This window comes from Dipodomys merriami, unplaced genomic scaffold (assembly GCF_024711535.1).
Source record: "Dipodomys merriami isolate MVZ:Mamm:240054 unplaced genomic scaffold, mDipMer1.0.p SCAF_33, whole genome shotgun sequence".
Taxonomy (NCBI): Eukaryota; Metazoa; Chordata; class Mammalia; order Rodentia; family Heteromyidae; genus Dipodomys; species Dipodomys merriami.
This window is the reverse complement of record NW_027204826.1, coordinates 6709366-6735068: the sequence shown is the minus strand read 5'-3', so window position 1 is coordinate 6735068 and position 25703 is coordinate 6709366. Positions and strand designations below refer to the sequence as shown.

General features: G+C 42.5%; 1 protein-coding gene across 4 annotated transcripts in view; it reads left to right on the top strand.

The window, feature by feature from the left end:
- The window catches only part of Herc2 (HECT and RLD domain containing E3 ubiquitin protein ligase 2), a 152250-nt gene that overhangs the window by 71797 nt on the left and 54750 nt on the right, over positions 1-25703 (top strand). For 3 of the 4 annotated variants that reach the window (XM_070043051.1, XM_070043052.1, XM_070043049.1), the window contains exons 36-53: positions 3133-3320; positions 4401-4593; positions 6867-7049; positions 9778-9959; positions 10946-11093; positions 11178-11374; positions 11990-12220; positions 13751-13889; positions 15231-15374; positions 17266-17408; positions 17947-18214; positions 18308-18444; positions 20225-20323; positions 22648-22816; positions 22914-23039; positions 24498-24606; positions 24733-24872; positions 25203-25393. In XM_070043051.1, coding sequence (XP_069899152.1) covers positions 3133-3320; positions 4401-4593; positions 6867-7049; positions 9778-9959; positions 10946-11093; positions 11178-11374; positions 11990-12220; positions 13751-13889; positions 15231-15374; positions 17266-17408; positions 17947-18214; positions 18308-18444; positions 20225-20323; positions 22648-22816; positions 22914-23039; positions 24498-24606; positions 24733-24872; positions 25203-25393 — 2987 coding nt within the window. The remainder of the gene's footprint in view (positions 1-3132; positions 3321-4400; positions 4594-6866; positions 7050-9777; positions 9960-10945; positions 11094-11177; positions 11375-11989; positions 12221-13750; positions 13890-15230; positions 15375-17265; positions 17409-17946; positions 18215-18307; positions 18445-20224; positions 20324-22647; positions 22817-22913; positions 23040-24497; positions 24607-24732; positions 24873-25202; positions 25394-25703) is intronic. The other variant, XM_070043050.1, reaches the window with a different exon arrangement.

The following is a 25703-nucleotide window of genomic DNA, read 5'->3' as shown; positions in this document are numbered from 1 at the left end:
CCATGTTTACATTTCTGATTTTCATTATCTGTTTCTTCTCTAATTTTTTTTCATAAGGAACCTATTTCTTTGTAAACTTTGGTGCTAGTTTTTAAAAACCAATTTGGTTTTGTAGAATCTGTTTTTTTATTTTGCTTATTCTCTGGTTTTAATTTTTTCCTTGTGCTAACTTTGGTTTACTGTGTTTTTTATCTAGTTTCTCTAGGAATTATATTTGAGATCTATTTTGGTATATGCTTTTATAAATATATACTCCTCTTTTTAGTCTTCTTATTGTTGTACTCTTTAATTTTTCATGCACCTTCAGTATTTCTAATATCCTAGTGATTACCTTTTTAGTCCACTGGTTGTTTTAAGTATTGTTTAATTACCATATATCGTGAGTTCCCAGTTTTCCTGCTAGTTTGAGTTTCTAACCACTCCATTTTGGTTGCAGATGGTATTGTTAGCAATTTTAGTATATTAAATTAAATAAACAGTTTAGTTCATTTAAGAAAATGTACTTGAGAAAAATGTATATGTATGCTGTTCTTTTGGGGTAGAGTAGTCTTTGCATGTCTATTAGTGGTAATTAGTTTATAGTATTTGATCTTGGGCTGAAAGTCAGAAATGCTGCAAGTCCAGTGGTCTAAATCTAAGTGAAAAAGAAAAGTTTTCTCAAGCTTTTTTTTTTTTTTTTCAATCCTAGCGTTTACCCTGACCCACTTACAATTATGTACCTGACTAGATGACAGCCAGCTGATAGTGGTGATGTATCTGGTTACTTAATGCATTGTTAGCAACTAAGAATGACTCAAAAATAACAAAAATGAGCAAAGGCTTTTGGCACACTCCTGTCATTCCAGCCTTCTGAATGAAGGCTGAGGCAGAAGGATTAAAGGCCAGTCTGGGGCTACGTGGTTGAAACCATGTCTCAGGAAAAAAAAAAAAAAAAAAAAAAAAAATATATATATATATATATATATATATATATATATATATATATACAATTGCTTTTTTGCATATATTGTCTGTCCTCTCAATAGAGAAAAGTCATAGTGCAAATCATTAATCTGTTAGGATTTAATAACAAATTGATTATTTGAGGGTTGTGCTGTGAGCAGTACTTATGAGTTTAAATGCCAGTTACACTGGCATTTTTTTTAAGGCAGATTTTGTCTAAGGAACATGTATCTCTATTTGCAACTTTCCCATATCAGGATGACTTATTACTTAAGAAATTGTAAGTATTTATTTTGTAATCACTTTATGTGTATATCCAGATATAATAAAACACTGAGTGTAAGCTATCTAAAATAACTCCCCTTTTATGGTTGCATGTTCAGTCAGGAGTAAAATCAGCATTCATAGGGTTAACAGCAAGCTGGACTGCAACCCCCATTCCTGCAGCTTCTGTTCATCCTGGGGCCTTGGCCAAGGCAGCAATTGCACTTAAGAAAAGGCTTTTTTCCCAGAGATTGCTGTAATCCTAGAAGTTGACTTGTCTCTTTTTTTTTACTTTTAAAAGAACACACTTTTTTTTCTTTTTCAGTTTGGGCTCCAGTTCCACTTATTTGAAACTTATTTTGCTCTAAAATAAGTTTTCCCTATCTTTAGGGAAAAGTAAGCAAAAAAAAAAAAAAAACAACAACCCAAAGGATTTGCCAAGACACATTTGGTTTGTATGGTCAAAGTATCCTGCAAGCAGTGTTCTCCCCAAGTTAGATTTACTATTTTCAAACCCGTTGGTAAATTAGACTTCTTGCAACTGACAAGAAACAGTTCATCCTATGTCTTGTAGTATGGAGGGTTCCATAGCCATCGGGTACAAATGTTTATCTTGCTCTGCCCATCCCTTCATTAGATCAGTCTTTTATATAATGTTCTGTTTAGAAGTGTTTGAGAGAATTTTCTCATTACCTACTGTGTCTGGTCTTCCTAAGATCACCCCCAACTTTAGTGATTTGCCAGGAAATCTCATAGGACTCCGCCTATAGTCATACTTGGGTTACGATCTGTTACACTGAATGGGATATAATGCAAAATCAGAGGGTAAAGGTTCTTGGGCATCATTTAGAGATGGGCATAAGCATCCAGCATTCTCTCTGAGGGGGCCTGCACAGGACACTTAAATCCCTCAGAATGAGTTGTGACAAGAACTATAAAGGGCTGTCTATCAGAGAAGCTTGATTTTCCTAATCAACACATGGAGTTTTCACTAGGGATGCTGTTAGATCTGTTCTCTTCCTGGTGTGAACCAGGCTCCAGACTCCAAGGAAAGCAGACTTCAACATTGTACAGTCCATTCAGGCACAGTGAGCCATGCTTTCTCCTAGGGAATGGGGTGAGCCCTCCGAAATCCAGATGGACCCTGCCTCCTGCTCCAGCTTCTCCTTATCTTCTTCTTCTCTTTCCTTAGTCTTCCTTCTTCTTCTCTTCCTTCACAAGTGTATATACCAGCATACCCGGCTTAATGATGGAGATAGTACCTTGCTAACTTTTTTTGCTCAGTCTGGCCTTGAACCTCAAGCCCTCCCGAGTCCCTGCCTCACACAGAGCCAGGACTATAGACATAAGCCACTTTCCTTTTGTCCTAGATCTAATTAATAATTTTCCACAGTATGTCTTTTATTAATTGATTTTAAAAATTCAACATGGATTCTTTAAACTTACAATCTTCACTAGTGTTTTCTGAATTTTGTACGTACTTTGTTTGTTTGTTTATTGTGCCAGTACTAGGGCTTGATTTTAGGGCCGGGTATTATCCCTGAGCTTTTGTGCTCAAGGCTTGCATACTAACTCTTGAGCCACAGCTCCATTTCTGGCTCCTTTTGGTAGTTAATTGGAGACAAAAGTTTCACAGGCTTTCCTGCCCAGGCTGGCTTCAAACCACAGTCCTCAGATCTCAGCCACCTGAGTAGCTGGGATTATAGGCATGAGCCACCAGCACGTAGCTTTTTATTTTTAATCCATTATCTTGATAGTCTTGTTATGTAGCCCAGGCCAGCCTTGAACTTTTGATGCCTAGGATTTCAAGTATTCACCACCAGGTCCATGCACTCCTGCACGCATGCACACATGTGAATGTATGTATTAAAAATAGAGTATCATAACTCCTTACTAGCTCAGCTATTGTGTTTGATACTCTGGCAGGTCCTAGTTGTGACAATATTGAAGAAGATATGAGTGCTTCGGCCCGAGGAGCCTCTGCTACAGTTTTAGAAGAAACAAGGAAGGAAACAGCTCCTGTGCAACTTCCTGTTTCAGGACCAGAACTGGCTGCCATGATGAAGATTGGAACCAGGGTCATGAGAGGTGTGGACTGGAAATGGGGCGATCAGGTATGCAGAGATTTGATGGAGCTCAGTAGCTACACATGGTCACCTTCTGTACATCTGCACTTTCATGGTCCTAGGAGAAATTAGAATAGTTAACCATCTTAACTCTGGATTATACATAGATGTGTGTATAGCTACAAATTCCTGAACAGCTAAAATAAAATGCCACATGTAAAGGGGCACCAAAAATTGAATTGAGTTGAGCAAGAGCTACTTTTTTTTTTTTAAGGAAATTCATTGTCATGTGGCTCACTTTGATAGATCACATTCTGATTCTGATTGTGGAAAGTTGGGAGGAAGGGAGCCCAGATGCTGCCCCCAGGAGCTGATGGCTATGTATGTGCTGTGAAGTGCGCTACACTATCAGTTTGGGGTGGGCTGGTTGGGTGGGTGATCATCTTCCCATCTCTCCTCATAGCAGCTCATTCCCTAATACTGTCACGTGACTCCAGACATAGGTCACCTATCCTGACATCATATGTTGGCAGAATATTCCTCTCTCACTGGTTGTTTCAGGGCTTTCTGAGCCACAGTGTTAAGCATGGGCTCTGTCACAGTCATCTTAGAAAAGGCAATGTGTGTGGACAGGTACGGCATTCTATAAATGGCTTTCTGTCTTAGAGATGGGAAATGAAGCATTACCTGGGTTGCCAGGAGGGAGGGGTTATGAGGGACAGAAGAAGAGAGGAAATGTCGATGTTCTAGCATATATTTTCGGTTTCTGCTCTTACAAAGCTCCACAAAGAATTGAGCAGAGTGGTTCAAGTATAGCCAGGACTATGCTAGAAAGACTGTTTCTCTATTTACTTACAGTGTTGAAGATACTCACCCCTACCCCTTAGTCTTTGGTAATGAGCATGTTATTTCATGATATTTATTTATATTTATAATACTAGGAGTTGTACATTTTGCAGGTGGGTTTGAAACCAGTCTTTATAAGTATAAGTGACACAGCCTTCTTTACAGAAATGGTTGCCAAGAGCAACATCTGTGTACAAGTCTCAGTGGAGGGAACCATAGAGGGCTCAGGGCAGGGCATGCATCCTTTTAATTAATCTTTGGGGTTTTTTTTGGCTTTTGCAGGATGGGCCTCCCCCAGGCTTAGGCCATGTGATTGGTGAGCTGGGAGAGGACGGGTGGATCAGAGTCCAGTGGGACACAGGCAGCACCAACTCGTACAGGATGGGGAAAGAAGGGAAGTACGACCTCAAGCTGGCAGAGCTGCCGGCCTCTGCACAGCCCTCTGCAGAGGACTCCGACACAGAGGATGATTCCGGTGGGTGACCTGCTTGCTCAGGTGCTGGCTAGCTGTCATTTCCCTTTACAAAGTTAAAACAGTGGTTTGGGATTCATTTAGCACTATTGCTCAGAATTTGATTTGATCTGGGCCCCAAGGGCTTCTGACGCAGGTACCCAAAGTGGCTCTGGGAACCAGCTGCCCTGCCATTACTGACTTGGTGCATTTACTCCTCAACCATTCCTGCTCCCCCTTTGAGAATGGGAAGGAAATACAAATACAAGATGCAGTCTCCATTCTAGTGGGTCCGTGTGGCGGGCACTGAGCCCGAGTAAGAGAATGAGTCCTGGTGTGGTTGGTTCTGCATTGCCCTGCGGTGCACGAGGCTCCTTCCCCCTTCTCCACCAGCCTCAGGCTCTGCACAGCATGCACTGACATGTGTCCTTCCTTTACCTCTCTTCCCTAGTCCTAGACTCCAAATGTGTCAACTAATGTAGAGTTAGTACTTTTATTACCTCCAGGAAAGCAGAGTTTGGAAGTAGACCCAGAAAGTTTGATCCTATCCATGGAAATCTTAAGATTGCAGGAAGGTATTTTTTAGATTTATACCAAAAACCCTGGGACATTTGAATCAAGCATCACATGATTGACTCACTTTGGTGAGGTCCCTCCCGCTCAGTGGCAGCTCTTAGGTGCAGTACTATCAGGCATGCGAAAGTGCTGCATTAGGGGAGGAAGTCAAAGGCACAATGCCTGTGTGCATAATGTTTCTATTTATCTTAATGAACTCCAGTAAATGGAAATGAGGTTTTTGTCATTGTTTTGGGTTTTTTTTTTTCTTGTTTGTTCATTTATCTGTCTTTGGGAAGAGTAAAAGGGAGCACAGAAATGGAGGGACCAAAGGTGAACACATACAGCAGTGGTACTCAGTAGACACCAAGTTGGAAAATGAACTATACAACTTGGAAGTGGGGATGGGAGGGGAAAACTAGGAGAGAAAGAAGGGATGACATTGTCCAAAAAGAAGCGTGCTCATCATCTGACTTCTGTGACTATAACCCCTCTGTCCATATCCTTTATAGTAACAATTTAAAATTTAAAAAAAGGAGGGAGTGCCGTTATAGTGACCACATGACCTGTAAGAGTTTGCTCAGGAGAGAGCAGCTGGTAGAGAGGGAGCGGGAGGCTGTCCCACACAGCCCAGAGTAGGTTTGGAACATACGTGCTCACTCCAGTGGTGGTTGTAAGGGACTGTTAGCAATGATGCACATGGTTTTCAGTGTGGGTGCTGGCTGTCCTGTCAGCGAAGATGCCCCATTCGACTTCAGATCAGATGTGGCCCCTTCCTCTGCCCACTCACCATGAACCAGGGACAGCAAGTCTGGCTCTCTGGTTGGGAGCTTTCCTCATTGAGCAGCAGGAGCCAGGAAAGGGGTGATCAGGTGACAGCAGGGTGGCCTCTTTAGTCCGTAGCTCATAGGCTGGACATTCTAAGTGCCTAGGCTTCCTGCTTCGTGGATGTAGGAGCTTTGTCCTTATCCCAAGAGCTAGGTTAATATTTGATAAATTGTCTTTCTAAAATAGCAGAAGTTTAAAATCATTTCATTGTAAGAGTTATCTACTAGGGTTTTTTTTTTTTTAATGGTATGCAAAAGTCTCATGTCTGTTGAGGAAGGTGGGAATAGAACTGATCAGGAGACAGGTGCAGTAGTGTGTGCATGTACTACCAGCTCCTCAGCAAGCTGAGGCAGAGGGGTCACCCTAGCTCAGGAGTTGGGCTAGCCCGAGCAACATAACAAGAGCCCGTCTTTAAAAAACAACAAAAGAAGTATGAAAGAAATAATTAGGGTAAATATTTAGTGTATCCTCAGTTACATTTTTTTCATATTAATACGGTTTCCCTTTCTAAAATGAAGAAGAGTATGAAATCACTGTACTTTTCCTAAATTTTTCTGTGAAGCCGAAACTGCTTCAAAAGAAAACTTTGAACAGGAGCTGGACACTAGTGGCTTATGGCCGTAATCCTAGCTACTCGGGAGACTGAGATCTGAGAATCATGGTTCAAAGCCAGCTTGGGCAGGAAAGTCCCATGACTCTTACCTCCAATTAAAAAAAAAAAAGCAAAGTATAGCTGTCGCTCAAGTGGTAGAGTGCTAGCCTTGAGTACAAAAGCTCAGGGACAGTACCCAGGCCCAGCACACACACACAAAAAGAATAGATACTAAATTTCTTAAATTATATACAGGATCATTTTTTAGTTTTATTTCCAAGTATGGTCTCTTATTGTGCTTATTGTGATCATCTTTTACCAGAAGCTGAACAAACTGAAAGGAACATCCACCCCACAGCCATGATGATGACCAGCACTATTAACTTACTGCAAACCTTGTGCCTCTCCGTTGGAGTTCACGCAGAAGTCATGCAGAGTGAGGCCACCAGGACACTGTGTGGACTGCTGAGGATGTTAGTGGAAAGCGGAACAACAGACAAGACATGTATGACATGAGTAATTGTGGTCCTAGAATATCTATCTAATCTGTGTGTGTGTGTGCGCGCGTGTGTGTTTGTGGGCAAGTGTGATACATGTTTCAGTAGGTGTGACTATACGTATACTAAGTTTTTGTGGCTCCCATAATAGCACCTCAACTGAGTGGAAAATAAACAACAGAAATGATCAGCCAGACTGGTTTTTCCTGAACCCCATGAGGGACAGTCTGTTCCTGGCTTCTTCCTTAGCATTTGGTGGTTTGCAGGTGATCTCCCAGCATTCCTTAGCTGTGGATGAGCATGTCTTGTTTGTAACTTTGGTTTTTGTAAGGATACGGGTAAACCGTACCGGAGCTAAGTACATCTGCTTTTATCCTATTCAGAACAAGGTCACTTTCTGAGGTTCTAGGGGTTAGGGCTTCAACACAGAAAGCACTAAGGGACACTATTCTACCTTATTACATTGCCTGAAAACAATGGGTGTATTTTCTCATAGTTCTGGAGAGCAAAAATCTCAAATCAAAAGCCAGAACTGTGTTCCTCTCAGCGGATCTGGAGGAGGATCCTTTGTCTCTTTGTCCAGCTTCTGGTGGCTCAAAGTTTTCTTGGCTTGTGGCTATGTCACTCCAGAGTCTTTGCCTCTGATCCCACATGATCTCCTCCTCTGTGTCTCATGTTGGGTTTTGGGCTCACCTTAATCCAGCATTAACTTGTCTCTATCCTTAATAGCATCTACAGAGATCTTATTTCCAAATAAAATCATACTCAGGTTCTGAGTGAATGTCTACTATCTTATATATGGATGTAAGTATGGGAAATAGGAGTTGAAGCAGTGGGGTATGTATATGATAGGTCTTGAAGGTGTATGTGAGTGTGTGAGTACTTGACTTGTGTGTGCCTTATGTGGGGTGGGGGGGAATATGTTGAAGTATTTCAGAGCATATGATGGTGTGATAGTGTGTTTGGATTAATTCGTGTAATATGTGCTGGAATGTCAGTATGTGTTAATGTGAGCGTGGGAAAATGTGTTAGATTGGTGGGTACGTGTGTGAGTTTGTACTGGAAGCATGAAGGTGTGTCTCTGGGTATGTCAGTGTGATTGTGTAGGTATGAGTCTGTGAATCTGAGTGTAAGCAGATGATCATGAGTAACAAGTGTAAAAGAGTGTGGGTTAGTGTGCCTGAGAAATCAGGGAGGTGTGTGGGTTTGGATTTGTGTGCGTGGAGGTGGATCCTGCAATCCTGGAGGGCTGGAAGGCAGATTGGGCAGTAGGACAGGTAAGCTGCCGCTACAGGAGAAGGAGGGCCAAAGTAAGGCACACTCCAGGCTGCACACCTCAGCTTGGGAGAGAGTGGGAAAGGGGAGACAGCTCATGTCTGAGGAAACCAAGAGCAACAGATGTCCTCCCACTCATGCCAGCACTGAGTTGTGTAAATCTCACGAGAACCTGATTCTCAACCAGGCATGGTGACATATGCCTATAGTCCCCGCACTCAGGAGGTAGAGGAAGGAGGATCAGGAGTTCAAGGTCGACTTGGGCTACATAGTGAGTTCCAGGCCAGCCTTGACTAGATGGTAAGACTCTTAAGAAAAACGTTAAGAAAGACACATTATCATTGTGTTGGGGTAGATTTTTAAAATTTAGATTGGAACTTTATAATGCAGATTAAACAAATGAGATCATGGAGACATTAAAACACATGAGATTTTGCTCAAACACATTACGTATTGAAACATACCGCTATTAGAATAACAGGTTATTTTCCTATCACTCATTTGTAAAATTTACTAGCTAATCTGATTTCCTGCATGGTACTTTAAAGATTTAAATAATGCTGTGAAATGTTCCTTGGGCTCACTTAAAAGCCTTTTTCCATTCCTCTCATTGAATGTCCTGTTGTAGTCCATGTGCACAGTAGCTTATTACTGAAAATGAAATAGGAGAGTTAATTTTGGTGCACTGACTTCCATCTGTACTCGCAGCTGCTGAGGAGGCAGAAATGATGAATATTAAGATTCAAGGCCAAGCCAGGTGCTGATGGCTCATGCCTGTAATCCTAGCTACTCAGGAGGCTGAGATCTGAGGATCTCTCCTGCCAACCTGGGCAGGAATGTCCATGAGACTCTTAGCTCCAATAAACCACTAGAAAACCAGAAGTGGTGCTGTCGCTCAGGCAGTAGTGCACTTGCCTTGAGCTGAAGAGCACAGGGACAGCACCCAAGCCCAGAGTTCAAGCCCCAAGACCGACAAAAAAATAAAAGAGATTCAAGACCAGCCTGGGCAAAAGTTAGCAAGACTTCATCCCAGCTGTTAAGCTGGGTATAGTAGAATGTGCCTGGTCTTTATGTGGGTCCAAGGCTGGTCCCTTCTGCAGGAGGTATGGCTTGAGCAGAAGAATGCCTGCTTAGTAAGTATCAGACGCTGAGTTCCAACTCCAGTAACACACACACACACACACACACACACACACACACACACACTCACTCACTCTCTCTCTCTCTCTCTCTCTCTCTCTCTCTCTCTCTCTCTCTCTCTCTCTCTCTCTCTCTCTCTCTCTCTCAAAATAGCTAAAGCATCAGTGGGCCGGGGGTTTGGCTCAAATGATAGAAGTAGGAGGCCTTGAGTTCAAATCCTGCTACCATGAAAACACAAAACAACCGAATTCCATGTAAGGGTGGGACTCCCAATTTCCTCCCTAGAGATTTGATCCCAGCTTGCTTTCTCCTCTCCCACAGCTTCTCCAGACAGGCTGGTTCGCCGAGAGCAGCACCGGAGCTGGTGCACACTGGGCTTTGTGCGGAGCATTGCCCTCACGCCGCAAGCCTGCGGTGCCCTCAGCTCCCCCCGGTGGATCGCGCTGCTCATGAAGGTTGTGGAAGGGCATGCCCCCTTCACAGCCGCCTCACTGCAGAGGCAGGTAATGTGCTGCCGGGCACCCACATACCACTGCTCCCAAACCTTGAAATAAGGTGCCTTTATTCAACAGTGATTGTAGAAAACAGCCAGAAGTAATTTCCCAAGTACATCTTTATTTTTCTGGAAACATGTGGTGGAGGGTCTTTTAATTATTCGCAGTTGTATGAGTTGCTCAGTCTGTTATACTTGCCTTTCTGTTAAGTGATTAAGTTCTGCAGCTGTTCTCATCTGCCTCATCAATGTGGTCCTGTAAGTCAGGTGCCAGTTACTCATATCTGTAATTCTAGCTGCTAGGAGGCTGAAAGTGGGAGGATCACAGTTCAAGGCCAGCCCAGGCAGAAAAGTCCATCTCAACAGAGGGAAAACTCCATCTCAACAGAGGGAAGCTGGACACGGTGGGTCATGCTTATCATCCCAGCAATGATGAGAAGCCAAAGCAAGATTTTATTTTATTTATTTTAAAGAAAAAACAGTGCAAAACGGGACTAGAGGTGTGGCTTAGTGGTAGAGCAAGAATTCTTTGCTTACATTCTTTGCTTAAATCAATTTAAAAAATTATTTATTGACTTTTGTGCTCATCCTGGGGCTTGAACTCAGGGCCTGATCACTGTTGCTGAGCTTTAAAGCTAATGCTTTACCACTTGAGCCACAGCTCCACTTCCGGAATTTTTTTTATGTTTTTATTTATTTTTGTGCTTAGTTGGAGTAAGAGTCTCATGGACTTTCCTGCCCGGGCTGTCTTTGAACCATGATCCGCAGATCTCAACCTCCTGAGTAGCTAGTACAGCTGTGAGCCCCTGGTACCCGGCATTGTAGCTCATTTTTAACTCTTGACAATTATTCAACATGATAGCCAACATCAGAGTTTCAAACGACTTGATTGCATTATAGGGACCAAAAGAAAGACAGAATGAAAAAATCTAAGACGTTTCATCTCTCAGCGAATGACTTTCTGTAAAAGCTTGCAATTTTCAATTATTCGACCAGATCTTAGCCGTGCATTTACTGCAAGCAGTTCTGCCTTCGTGGGACAAGACAGAAAGGGCGAGGGACATGAAGTGCCTCGTGGAAAAGCTGTTTGGCTTCTTGGGAAGTTTACTCACTACCTGTTCTTCTGATGTCCCGTTACTCAGAGGTGGGTGGCTCTCCCCGGACATCACTGTGATGTCTGTCCGAGGAGTGGATCAAAATGCAGCTCTCGTCTCTGCTTCCTCCTCAGAGTCCACACTGCGCCGGCGCAGGGCCCGCCCACAGGCCTCTCTGACGGCCACTCACAGCAGCACGCTGGCTGAAGAGGTAGTGGCCCTCCTCCGCACCCTGCACTCCCTGCCCCAGTGGAATGGGCTCATCAACAAATACATCAACTCCCAGCTCCACTCCGTCACCCACACTTGCGCTGAAAAGCCACTGGAAAGGGTGGGTCCCCACATGCTCATGGAAGTTGGCCATTCCTCTGTGGAACATTAGCTTGTCAGTTAACCTTCCTAAACAAGATGCATGTTTAGTTTGGTAAATATTTGAGGATATTTCAATGGAATTATTGAAGAACTGAATATAAAAATTCAGCTGAGCCCTGATGATTCACAGCTATGATCCTAGCTACTCGGGAGACAGAGACCTGGAGGATTGTGGTATGAAGCCAGCCTGGGTAGAAAAGTTTGTGGAACTCCATTTCCAATTAGCTGGCAAAGTGCCTGACTGGAGATGGAACTTAAGTGGTAGAACACCAGCCATGAGCAAGAAAACCAAGTGAGCTCAAATCCCTGAGTTTAAGCCCCAGTACCTGTCCCTCCAAAAAATAGAATTGCGAAGCCAGGCAGGGTGTTCCATACCTGCAGACCCAGCTTCTTGGGAGGCTGTGATGAAAGTTTAAGCTTGGGAGTCTGTTCTAGACTGGACAGTACATAGTGAAACCCTGCCCCTACATGAAAAGAGGAAAAAATTAATACATACACCCATGAATAAAATTCAGGTTAACTCTTAAGCTTGTGATCTCTCCTTGTCACACTTGCTGTCTGCTCTCTGCACCAGGCCCTGCTGGAGGACTATTTCCCTGACTGCGAGAACCCGGAAGTGGGGGGCCTCATGGCCGTCCTGGCTGTGATCGGAGGAATCGACGGTCGCCTGCGCCTAGGGGGCCAAGTCACGCATGATGAGTTTGGAGCGGGCACTGTGACTCGCATCACCCCGAAGGGCAGAATCACCGTGCAGTTCTCTGACATGCGCACTTGCCGCATTTGCCCGTTGAATCAGCTGAAACCAGTAGGTGAACTTATACTGTGTTACAGAGTTCCTCTAGAACTGGCTTCTAACAGAACTTGGAAAGAGATGTAATTTACGTTTGCCTTCCAGGAAGCCATGTGCAGGGGCCAACCACTTCCTTTTTTTTCCCCCCATTAGCTTGTGCTCTTGATATGAGCAGGGCTACCTCTCGGATATATAGGGAATATAGTTCATAGATTGTTTTATCCTCAAAGACATGAAAGAGCATTGGCAACCTACAAGATAGGTTAATTATTTTAAGATAAGAATTTAAAGGCTGAAGGTATGGCTAACCTGGTAGAGCATTTGCCTATTAAGCACAAAGCCCTAAGTTTAAACCCTAGTAATGCCACAGGATAAATTTATAAAACTTTTTAAAAAAATTAAATAAGTTCTAAGAAGCTTAAGAATGAATATTTGAGAAATAATCTTTCTTCATGCAGAAAATACTCCCTAATTAGGGCTGGGATGTAGCTCAGTGGCAAAGCGCTTGCCTAGCAAGTGCAACATCGTGGGTTCGATCCCCAGTATCAAAAAAGAAAAGACAAAAAAATACATTTAAAGAAAATACTTGCCAATTTTGTTGAATGACAAGTGTTAGCTGCTACTGTCATTATAAATGTATGAATTACGGGTGATAGGAAAGATGAGTGATTTATTTTTCTTTTTTGTCAGCTGTGGGCCTTGAACTTGTGTCCTGACTGCTGTCCCTGATCTCTTTTGCTCAAAGCTAACATTCTACCACTTGAGTTACCACACCACTTGGGCTTTTTGGGTGGTTAATTGAAGACAAGAGTCTCACAGACTTTCCTGCCTGGGCTGGTTTTGAACTATGATCCTCAGATCTCAGTTTCTTGAGTAGCTAGGTATTACAAGTGTGAGCCACCAGTGCCCAGCTATATTATTTCTGTAAATTAAGTACTACATTGCCTATATTTTTTTGTAAACCGCTTTTTTATTATTATTAGAGGAATATACACAGAATATTTGAGATACGTAGAAAATGACTAAGAAGATAATAATTAGCCACCCTCATTATGTTTTGCTGTACATATAAGTTCTTTCCCCCGCCCCCTCCCCTTCCTTTTTTTATGATGCTAGCACTTGAACTTGTTTGTTGTCGGTCATGGGGCTTGAACTCTGGGCATGGGTGCTTTCCCTCAGCTCTTCAGCTCAAGGCTAGTGCTCTACCACTTGAGTCACAACTCCAGTTCCAGTTTTCTAAGTGGTTTATTGGAGATAAGAGTTCATGGACTGGTTTATTGGAGATAAGAGTTCAGGACTTTCCTGCCAGGGCTGGCTTTGAACCTCGATCTTCAGATCTCAGCCTCCTGAGTAGCTAGGATTAAAGGCGTGAGCCACCAGCACCCGGCTTTTAATGCCATTTTTCAAAATTATTGTGAGGGGTGAATTGACTTGGGTACATGGGAGGTGTCTTACCATTAACACTGATGATTTTAATAACTTTCAGACTATTTCACGTGTTAATCTCACCGGCTACTATTGAAAGCTTCTATGCCTTTTCTTTAGCTCCCAGCTGTGCCCTTTAGTATGACCAACCTGCCTTTCACAGAGCCCATGCTCTCTGTCTGGGCTCATTTGGTGAACCTTGCTGGTAGCAAATTGGAAAAGCACAAAATAAAGAAATCACCTAAACAGGCCTTTGCAGGTCAGTATGTTATGCATCTTGGTGAACTAGCATTTTGGGGGGATGTGTTTGTCCTTCTGTGAGAGTGAGTGTATATGACTGTGGACATTTAGGGATTCACATGGACTTACCATTTTGTTTAACTACCATTAGAGTGTACTTTTGTGTGTGCTGATGAAGCATTTTTGAGTTAGCCTTTGACCACGGTTTGCAAGCATATCCAGAGTCCTATTGCTCATCTTCTTCTCAATGGCAGTGTCTATTCTGAGCTAGCTTTTAGAGAAGAGTTTATGTTCTTCTCCTTTCTATTAGCCCTCCAGCATCTGGCCCTGTGGCCTATTTGCCTTTGGGGATTCTACTCCTAGCCTCTTTGTGTTATCTTTATATTTGGATTTATTTTGCTTTGTCTTTGTTCATTCCAGGCTAAGATTGCAACTAGTATTGTATAAAACCCTTTCTTTGAGTCCCGAAAAGAAAATCGGTTTGCTTTCTTGATTATTTTTTATACCCTTGAAATCCTTTTGGTCTCACTCATAACTTCTGATTCATTTTACTTGCTCCTGGAGCTTTTTTCCCCTCTATTCCTTTGCCACAACATGTATTTGGGCACTGCCTTCAACTCTTGAGTCTCCAGTTCACATTTGTGAGTGGAGGGTCCATGCATATGGATCACAGAATATCAAAAATTCAGCCCACCTTCTCTTTGTATTGACCGTTTCTCCTCATGGTGAACAGACAGACCTGTCTGCCAGCTGGTCAAGCTTAGTGTTCATGAACCTCTGTTCTCATTCTCTTGCTCCATGGTCCCTGTGCTGCCTCTCAGGCCTACACCACACTCTGCTTGGGAATATGGCTGCCATGCCTGAACCCACCCATATTATCATGGTGGCTTAGCCTGGGATTGGCTTTCCTGTGGCATGACTATGCCCCACTGGATTACAGAAGACCTAGGGAAATGGCCATGATCTTCACCCGTTAAAGTACCAGCTGCATCTGAAAAAAATTTCCTCAAAGGATTTTGTAAGAAAACAAAATCTTCTATTTGTGACTCAGTCATCCTGTTGAGATGTCAACAGGTTGGAAAACTTGTTGTTGTTGCCATTAATAGCTAATGTGGTGCTAATCTCTACTCCAGCCCATTGAGGGTAGGTGCTTAGAAAGCAGGGAAAGAGGTAGACCCAGGGGATTTGAGAATTTTACCCAAGACCTTCATTATTGACAGTATTTGTGTAGAGTCCATCTGTTCCCAAAGGGCAGGGCATTGTCTGTCTTCCTGTTGCAGAGGTGGCATGGCTGGTGAGGAGAAACTGAACAGGGTGTTTGTTTCTTACTGTGTTGTTTTTTAATGCTGTTGTTCCATAGGACAAGTAGACTTGGATCTGCTGCGGAGCCAGCAGTTAAAGCTGTACATACTAAAAGCAGGGCGGGCCTTGCTTTCCCACCAAGATAAACTGAGGCAGATCTTGTCTCAGCCAGCTGTTCAAGAGACTGGAACAGTTCATGCAGGTATCTTGTTTTTTTTTTTTTTAATGAAATGTCTTCTAGATGTATAAGGAAGGTAGGTAATTTAGGGGAAAAACAAGTGAAAGGTGTGAACAAGCAGTTCATGAAAGGGAAATAGTCCTTGTTTATGATATATTACCATCTAGGATTGGGATGGAGAAAGAAAACAAAAGGAGATGGCTCCATCCATTGGGTGGGGCCAGTGTGCACTGCTAGGTATGAATGGGGTTCCACAGGCGTTCTGTTGCTTGACAGTAGGTCAGGAGGTTTTCTAAGCATGTCCATGCAGGTGCCCAAAGATAGGACTCTTTTTTGCTGGTGGTGGGCAGGGGGGAGGATTGAGGAACTCTGTTTGCTTGAAGTTCATGATTTATGGATGAGTGGTGAAGTCAGCTGAAGTCCTATTCAAGTGCTGGTAATACCGGGGTAAAGCTTGAGGCTGTGGCAGGAGATGACAGTCAGAACCAGGGTGGGTAGTCCAGGTAGCTAATCTACGAGCCAGGTACAGGTGTATTTGAACTGGTACCTAGGGAAAAGGAGACTTGCTTTTGTGTCAAGTGATTAGCGAACATCAAGGAAAACAGAAAATACCAGTAGACACTGATGGTACCGTCTTCTAGATGATAACTTAATTTGGGAAGCCAATGAAGGCCAAAGATACTGCTTTTGTAAGCTCAAGTTATGAGAACAAAAAAAAAAATTTGGAGTTTGACAGAAACAAAATTAGGAAATCCAGCAGAAAGCAGTGTTTGCAGAAAGCAGAGGGTATTGTGAAATTACTTTCAAATCTGCTAAGTATGAGAGAGATGGATCAAAAGTGTCAAATCATTGAGTAGCAGGGATGTTAGCACGGTGAAGGTAATTCTTCAGTATGCAAATTTGGAAACTGGGTTCTTGGGACAGCCAACCTAGCTGTTCTGTGGGTGCCCAGGAACGATGGTGAAAGCATTGAATCAGGGTTATGGTCCATGCTTTGTCTTGAATGTTGGTTGTAGTTGGAACACTTTTGTAGAGCAGGAATTAGCAAATGACTGCAGCACCTGTTCATTTGGTAAACAATCTTTAACATTATTATCACTGTGATCCTGGGTTTTGCACTCAGCTCATGCTTGCCAGGTACATACTCCATCTTTGAGTCACACCTCTAGCTGTTTTCAGTTTTTCATTTTTTGCTTTCTTCATGAGATGAGATCTCTGTGTAAGCTTGGGCTAGTCTTGAACTTGGATTTCTCCTACTTCTGCCTCCAGCGTGCTGTGTAAGTAAGGTTTTAGGAGAACACAGGCCCAGTCATTTGTTCTCACTTTGCCATTGGCTGTACCGTGAGAGTTGAACAGTTGTGATCCAAACCACATGGCCCATAACCCTGAACCAATTACTTTCTGGCCCTTTAAAAGAAAGGTTCCCAACCTCTGGTTCAAGTTGTAGCCAATCAAAACCAGCGCTTGTTTTATATATATATATAGTGAGTTATGTGAAGTGAGCCTCTGGTCATTGGATATCAGTGGGATCTTAAAGACTTTACTTAGCCACAAAAAGGCATTGGTTTGACCATGTGGCACATTTAGAATTGGTGCCACCTAGTGATGTGAATGAGGATTATCAGAAGTCAGGGTTACAAATATTAATGTTAGTTAGCAGGAGTTTCTGTGACAATCAGAACAAACTTAAAAAGGTTGGAAAACTGGACCAAGGGCAGACGTTGGAAAAATATCTTTTTTTGTCTCTAAGAGACAGAGAATAATTAAAGAACAGAGACCAAAAAGAAGGGGGAAGATCATTTTGTAGAGTCTAATTACTGCTTGATTATCAGAGCTTTGAAGATTTGATTGTCTATCCCATAAAAATACCATTGCCATTGAAAGTGGAACATGCATGTTGTTTTCTTAAACTCAGATGACGGAGCAGCCGCATCCCCTGACCTTGGAGACATGTCTCCTGAAGGGCCACAGCCCCCAATGATTCTACTCCAGCAGTTGCTGGCTTCTGCTACCCAGCCATCTCCAGTGAAGGCCATATTTGACAAACAGGAACTTGAGGTACCGTTGTATAATCTTGGTGATTTTTTTTTTCTTTTGAGATAGGGTCTTGCTATCTTTGTACCCCAGAGTCACCTTGAACTTGGTATCATACTCAGTCTCCTGAGTGCTGGAATTATAGACATGTGCCAGCACATTTGGTTATCTGTAAAATAAATTTTATGTGCCAGTCCTAAGGCTTGAACTCAGGATCTGGGTGCTGGCCCTGATCTCTTTTGCTCAAGACTAGCACTCTCCCACTTAAAGCAAAGCTCCACTTTTGGCTTTTTGGTGGTTAATTGGAGGTAAGAGTCTCACAGACTTTATTGACCCAGCTAGATCCAAACATGATCCTGAGATTTCAATCTCCTAAGTAACTAGGATTACAGGTATAAACCACTGGCTTGGGGGTTTTGCCTTTTTTTTCTTTAACATGCTTTATTGATTCATGTTAAGATATACATGGGAACCTGGGCATTGTATCATGTAGGTGGTTGTTTTCATTTCCTTAGATGGTAAAAGTTCACAAACTTTTCCCCAAACTCTCCTATGTATGCAGGCTGCTGCTCTGGCTGTGTGTCAGTGCTTGGCTGTAGAGTCCACTCACCCTTCAAGTCCAGGCTTTGAAGACTGTAGTTCCAGCGAGGCCACAACACCAGTGTCCGTGCAGCACATTCGCCCGGCCCGGGTGAAGAAGCGCAAACAGTCTCCAGTTCCTGCTCTGCCTATTGTGGTGCAGCTCATGGAGATGGGATTTCCTAGAAGGAACATAGAGTTTGCTCTGAAGTCCCTCACTGGTGCTTCTGGGAATGCATCTGGTGTGCCTGGTATGTCATTTTTCCTTGCTGGTGCCTGTTTACTTAGGGTTCACATGTCCATGCTATTGGTGTTAGCAATGGCCCATATGTGTTTGCTCCTAGGTGTGGAGGCCTTGGTTGGCTGGCTGTTGGACCACTCTGATGTCCAGGTTACAGAGCTCTCAGATGCTGAAACAGTGTCTGATGAATATTCAGATGAGGAGGTGGTAGAAGACATGGACGATGCAGCTTACCCTGTGGTTAGTGGCTTACCATGTGTGTGTCCTGCTTGTCTTCTAGTTGCTTTCTTTCTTTTTCTTTCTTCTTTTTTTGGCTGGCTCTGGTGCTTGAACTCTACTTAAGGGCTGTCCTGAGCTTCTTTTTGCTCAAGGTTAGCACTGTATCACTTGAGCATAGCTCCACTTCTGACTTTTTCAGGTAGTTTATTGGAGATAAGAGTCTCCTGGACTTTCCTGCCTGGGCTGGCTTCAAACCATAATTCTCAGATCTCAAACTCTTGCGTAGTTAGGATTATAGGTGTGAGCCACCAGTGCCTTGCTTACTTCTAGTTCCTTAATTGTCTGATTTCTCTGTGCCTTGGAAGAATCAGTCATACCTCCTATGGACCTCAGATTTATCTGTGGTTCTGCTAGGCACAGAATAAAGCTTCCTGCTTTGCTACTGGAGTAATGCTGGGGTTTCTCCATCATAATTACTTTTAGTTTTAAGATAGATCCTTGTACAAACATCCTATGTACAAACATAATGTTGACTAGCCATATGGAGAAATTTTATCCAAAATCATGTTTAAAGCTAGGGACAGTTGCTGTACTTACAGTCTTAGCAGATGTGGAGGCTCAAACAGGAGGATTGCTTAAACCTGGGATTTCCAGGTCAGTCTGAGCAACATAGTAAGGTCCTGTTTCCTTAGGTGTAGGAAAAAGTAAGAAACTGATAGGCTGGGTATGATGGTGAATGTCTGTAATCCCAGCTACGTGGGAGGTAAAGGTTGGAAAATTGACATTTGAGTCCAGTCTGGGCCAAAGTACAAGACCAAAGCCCAAAAGACCAGAAGGGCAGATTAAGTGGAAGCCCTCATTAGATCTCATTATCACCAAAAACTACTGGGCACCAGTGGCTCACACCTGTACTCCTAACTACTGTCAGGAGACTGAGAACTGGAGAATCAAGGTTTGAATTCAGCCTGGGCAGAAAAGTCCTTGAGACTCTTATCTCGAAGTGAGTAATAAAAATGCCAGACTGATGGCATGGCTCAAGTGCTAGAGTGCCAGCCATGATTGGAAAAAGCTATTGAGAGCATGAGGTCCTGCGTTCAAGCCCTGGCACTAGCATGCATGTGCACGCACACTCACGCGTGCACACACACACACCAGATTGAAAACAACAACAGAAAACCAAGACATGAGAAAAGCTCAAGTGTGCTGGGCATGCTCATAATTTCATCATTCAGGAGGCCAAGACCAGAGGATAGTGAGTTTGAGGCCAGTCCAGGCAGCACAAGGAAACTCCATCTCAAAAAAAGGCAAAATAAACAGAAAAATCATGTTTTGTCTACATATTGATTTCTTAAGGACTGGGAAATTTTCTGTACTGACAGCTTTCAAAGTACATTTCTACATTACTGTATTTTAAAAGTCTGTTTGTTTTGTTTTGTTTTGTTTTTGTCAGTTGTGGGGCTTGAACTCTGGGCCTGGGCTCTGTCCCTCAGCTCTTCAGCTCAAGGGGAGCGCTCTACCATTTGAGCTGCAGTGCCACTTCCAGTTTTCTGATGGTTTATTGGAGATAGTAGTCTCATGGTCTTTCCTGCCCAGGCTGGCTTTGAACTGCAATCCTTAGGTCTCAGCCTTTTGAGTAGCTAGGATTACAGGCGTTGAGCCACTGGTGCCTGGCTAAAGACTTTTGTACATGAGAATTTATTATAAGGAAAATGTCTTTCATACTTTAATTCTTTATGTTGTAGATTTCATACTTCTTTTTTTTATAGAAAGCTTATTTTTTTAATGTATTTATCTCTTCTAGGCTACTGGTGTTGTTGTGACAGAGAGTCAGACTTATAAAAAGCGAGCTGATTTCTTGAGTAACGATGATTATGCTGTGTATGTGAGAGAGAACATTCAGGTGAGTCATTGTCTTAAGTACTGCATCCCCCTTACTTATCTTAATTTTAGGTTATATATTGATTTTTTTTTTTTTTTTGCAGTTCATGTGCACAGTGCATCTTGATCTATGTCACCACTTTGACATGCTCACCCCACCTCCTTTGACCCACCACCCCTTCATTGTATTTCTCAAGTCTGTGGTATATATAATGAATTCTTGCCTGCAGTCTCCCCCTTTTAAAGACATTACTGTCTATTATCAACACTACTTACTAAAATTAAGTTATTCCTTAATATCAGTGCCTATGCTGTAATTGTTCAACTTTTCTTAATTTTTTTGAATTTGCATGCAAACAAGCTCACGTCAAAACTTTGCTTTGGGCGGTGAGTCTCTGAAGACTCTCTTACCTGTAATTCCTCTCTGTCCCAGTCAACTCAGACTATCATAATAATACCATGGACTGAGTGGCTTAAACTGTAGATACTTGTTTCTTATATTACTGGAGGTTAGAAAGTCAAGATCAAGATCCTGGCTTGGCCGGGTTCTCCTGAGGGCCCTATGCAGCTGTCTTTGCACTGGGTCCCACATACAGTGGACGAGGGAAGCAGCCACAAGCAAGGAACTTTCTAAAGACACTAATCCTGTTGGGTTTAGGGCCTTAACCTTCTGACATCAGTTAACCCTACTTTAGCAGCCCTATCTCCTAATGTAGCTTCATTGAGGATTAGGGCTTTAACAAATGAATTTGAGAGGACTACAAATACTCTGTACATAACACCTCTTTCTCTTTCCCCTAATCCTTCCAAGTCACTAATTTGTGCCCAAACTATGACCTCTAAATGTCTTGCATTCTTAATTTGGTTACTTCCTTGTGGTGTTGACTAATGCCTTTCTTTGTACCTGTTTGCACAGTAAAGTGCCAATTAGGGATGGAGAGTAACTGGACTTGGGCAGAGTTTTGCCTCCTCTGGCATCATATTGACAGGCATGTAATGTTGGGTGGATTAGCTCTATCAGCCTGCTTCCTTAATGACAAAATCCTCCATTAATCATTCACTTCCTATTTCCAGCAGCCATTAGTGTCACTACCAAACTCATCATTACAGGCTGCGTGATAGTGATTTTCTAACTTTCTCATCTCTTGAATTTATAATGTTAAGAGTTTCCTCTGTGGGATTTTATTTTCGCATCGGCTCGGATTACTATTCATGATGCAGCTTTTAACCAGAAAGGCAGAATATGTGTTTGGTTTATTTTTAATGGTGGTGGTAAGGATTTATCAGTTTTCAGGATCATGCATTGGTGTTCTGATGCTTATAAAGTTGATTGAGAAACTTTGGTTTGCTTACTATGATTGATATATTCATTTGCCGTAGCAGTTGATGTGCTCGAGTCATTCTTTTTGGTGATCAGAGTACGAATGTTTTTGATCTGAGTGTCCTTTTGAATAAACTCAGTGATCGTTAATAGCTCTTCCTTGATTTCATGGCACAAATATACCTGGGCTCTTCTTGAATCATTCTTATCCTAGGTTTAGGACCAGATGGGTTTCTAAGGACCCCTAGTTCCATTTAGTGCAAATGATACTTACAGTACACTCTGAGTGTTAAGCAAAGACAGTGCTCATTGCCTGTAATCACAGCTATTCAGAAGGCAAAGATCATGACACTTGTGTTTTGAGACTCGCTCGAGACCATTTCAACAAGCAACTAGGTATAGTAGTATGCACCTATCATCCTATCTATGTGGAAGATCATAGTTCCTGACCAACTAGAGCAGAAAAGTCCATGAACTCCCATTGCAGTGTAAGGACCATGGAGTTCCAATTAAGACAGATGCCTAATGTAGGCAGATTGAGGTCCTGATGGGGAACTGGGCAGAAATCCAAGACCCTATCTCAGAAATAACAAGTGCTAAAAAGAACTGGAGGTGTGGTTCAGAGTTCAAACCCTTCGGTACCACCAAAAGGAAAGAAAAATATAGTCCCAGCACAGTGGCTTATGGCCTGTAATACTACTTGGAAGGTATACATAAAGACAAATCACTGTTTGAGACCAGCCTGAGCAAAATATTAGGGAGACCCCATCTCAACAAATTAGTTGGGTGTGGTGGTTCATATCTGTCATTCTAGTCATATGGGAAGTTAAAAGGAGAGTGATCCAGGATAGCTGTGGCAAAAATATAAGACCCTATCTGAAAAATAACTAAAGCAAAAAGGACTGAAGGTGTGGATCAAATGGTAGAAGGTCTGCCTTAGCAAGCATGAGGTACTGAGTTCAAATCCTAGTACTTACCATGGTACATTTCATCTTGACAGGCCTTTAACTTGTGTTTACTTTTAGGTGGGAATGATGGTTAGATGCTGTCGAACCTATGAAGAAGTATGTGAAGGCGATGTAGGCAAAGTCATCAAACTAGATCGAGATGGATTGCATGACCTCAATGTGCAGTGTGACTGGCAGCAGAAAGGGGGCACCTATTGGGTGAGGTACATTCATGTGGAACTTGTAGGTGAGCACATTCTTTATGAAACTGTTTCGCTTTTTCTTTGAGACAAGAGTCCTAGAAATGAATACTCACCATAGGTCATTGCTATTGAAACCTACAGGCTATCCTCCACCAAGTTCTTCCTCTCACATCAAGATTGGTGATAAAGTACGGGTCAAAGCCTCGGTGACCACCCCAAAATACAAGTGGGGGTCCGTGACTCATCAGAGTGTAGGAATTGTGAAAGGTAATTATATTCAGGCAACAGAATCCTAAATTGTTAGCTGTTTATGAAGGCTGTTTTTTTCTTTTTCTCTTTTCTTCTTCCTTTTCTTCCTTTTTTCCTCCTCCCTTCCTTTCCTCCTCCTTCTGTCTTTTTCTTTCATTCTCTCTCTCTTACTTCCTTTGTTTCTTTCTTTCTTTCCATCTAAGGGCAAGAAGAAGCAAGGAAGAGATCTCTGGCTTGTCAGTGTTTGCCATTGCCCTCTGGCTAAAGGTCATGCAGTATTGCAGCTGCAGCTGTACAAAGTCAAAGCTTGTAGCAGTCTCCATTAGTGGGGGGCATGAGCAAGGATTAGTGGACTCATACCAAGTTGTTGTGGGGGAGGGCTTGAGGAAGCTTGGGCTAACTCTTAAGTCTATGTGTCCTAGTAAATCTTACCTAGATGGAAGAAAGAATGGAGCCAAGCCAGTTAGAACTGGTCCAGGAGTCATTCAGAATAGCCAGGAGAGGGGTGTACATGTGCCTGTCTTTGTGGCTTATTAAATTTGACCTTGATCACATATGATAAAGGAGAGATTTTGTTTTTGCTGTGATCCACCAATCACAGAGTAGCATCATTTGATGTTGGGTGTTTTCTTGACTTATTCTGTCAGCTACCAGCTGGCAAGGTCTGCTTTTTTGTTTTGAATACTGGATAAAAAAAACTTTAGGACTGGATTTAAGATATGGAAATGTGACTGGATAGGTATGGTGATACATGTCTGTAGTCCCAAGACTGGGGTGGGAAGAGGGAAGAAGCTATGGTAGGAATGTTTTTTGTGTTGAAGGCAAGCCTGTGCCTACATGGCATGGAAAAAGAAAATAATAAACTCAATCATCCTTCCTTCATCTCCCTAATGCTGGGATCACAGGCGTGCAATACCATGCCTTGCTGTTTCACTTCATCTTTAAGTGATTCTAATGCTTCATTGGTGGTGGTGTTTCTCCAGTGGATGGAGATGTTGTTAGAGCTTCTCTGCTTAAGAGATTCCTCAAAGATTTAAAAATCAAAACAGAGTGAAATTTTAAAGATAGTTTTGAGGAGCAGATTGCTCTTCTCAAAGGAGAAGAGAATTATTAGTATGGCTTTTATTCCTTAACATACCGAAGGGTACTAAGTAAAACTTCTGACTTGGTGTAAAACAATACAAAAAATTATGAAGTTATATGAGTAGAGAATATAGTACAGTAAGCCTCCACGTTCCTATTACTCAGCTCCAATAGTAATCACTTCATTGGTATGATAGTTCCATCCTGTGATCGTCTTCATTATTTTGAAGTTACTTCCTGATGTCATGTGTTGTTTCATCTAAAGTATCTTAGCGTGTACCTCTAAAGCAGAAATTCTCTTTGTAATAATGACACTATAATATGACAGTGGTTGAAACTGGAGGTTTCTGTTGGCAATAATGATGTCTCAGGTTGATCTCTGCTCCGTCCTAGCTTTCAGCGCCAATGGGAAAGACATCATTGTTGACTTCCCTCAGCAATCTCACTGGACAGGCCTCTTGTCAGAAATGGAGTTGGTACCTAGTATTCATCCTGGTGTTACGTGAGTTTTCAGTTCTGTGATTGTGACATTTGTTTGGGGAGGAAAGATTTTTTTTTTTTCAGATCAAGCTTAATAAATGCTTTCTCTTCTTTTGCCCTACCATCCCTATGACGATTTTCAAAATAGGTGTGATGGCTGTCAGATGTTTCCTATCAATGGATCCCGATTCAAATGCAGAAACTGTGATGACTTTGATTTTTGCGAAACATGTTTCAAGACCAAAAAACATAACACCAGGCATACATTTGGCAGAATCAACGAACCAGGTAGGACAGAAGGACTGTATTCTCTTCTGTAGTATTATCACTAGAGAGTTGATTACTATGGCCACCAGTGTATTTGGAGTTGGTGCTTGTCAAGTTCACAGGTGATCAGCCCCATGGAGCAAACACAGTTAGACAGAAGGAACAATGCTATCCAATGGCTGTAGAGATTTTTGGTTGTTTTTGTACTGGCACATACTGTTTATGAAGTATTGGTTATTACTCAGGGTGTATATATTTTATTAGAAGTTCACCATTGTATTTTCTTTATTTTGATCATGACCATTCTCCCTAGTCCAACAGCTCACAACTCTCTGTGATCACATAAAATAGGACAGTCTGCGGTGTTCTGTGGTCGTTCTGGAAAACAGCTGAAGCGTTGTCACAGCAGCCAGCCAGGAATGCTGCTGGACAGCTGGTCCCGCATGGTCAAGAGCCTGAATGTGTCCTCCTCAGTGAACCAGGCTTCCCGTCTGATCGATGGCACCGAGCCCTGTTGGCAATCTTCTGGATCTCAAGGCAAGGTAGTATGCTGTGGAACACAGAAGGAAATGCTTTCATGTAGGGTTTTTGGTTTGTTTTTGTTTTTGTTTTGACTTACAACTTGATGCACCTGTCAGGAACCCATTTTATATTTAAGTTCATAAATTATCTTAAAATTACAGAGTAATGAGCCAAGAACCAGTGACTCACGCCTGTCATCCTAGCTTCTCAGGAGGCTGAGATCTGAGGATCATGGTTCAGAGCTAGCCCAGGCATGAAAGCCCTAAGAGTCTGATCTCCAATTAACCACCAAAAAAAGCTAGAAGTGGTAGAGTACTAGCCTCGAGCAAA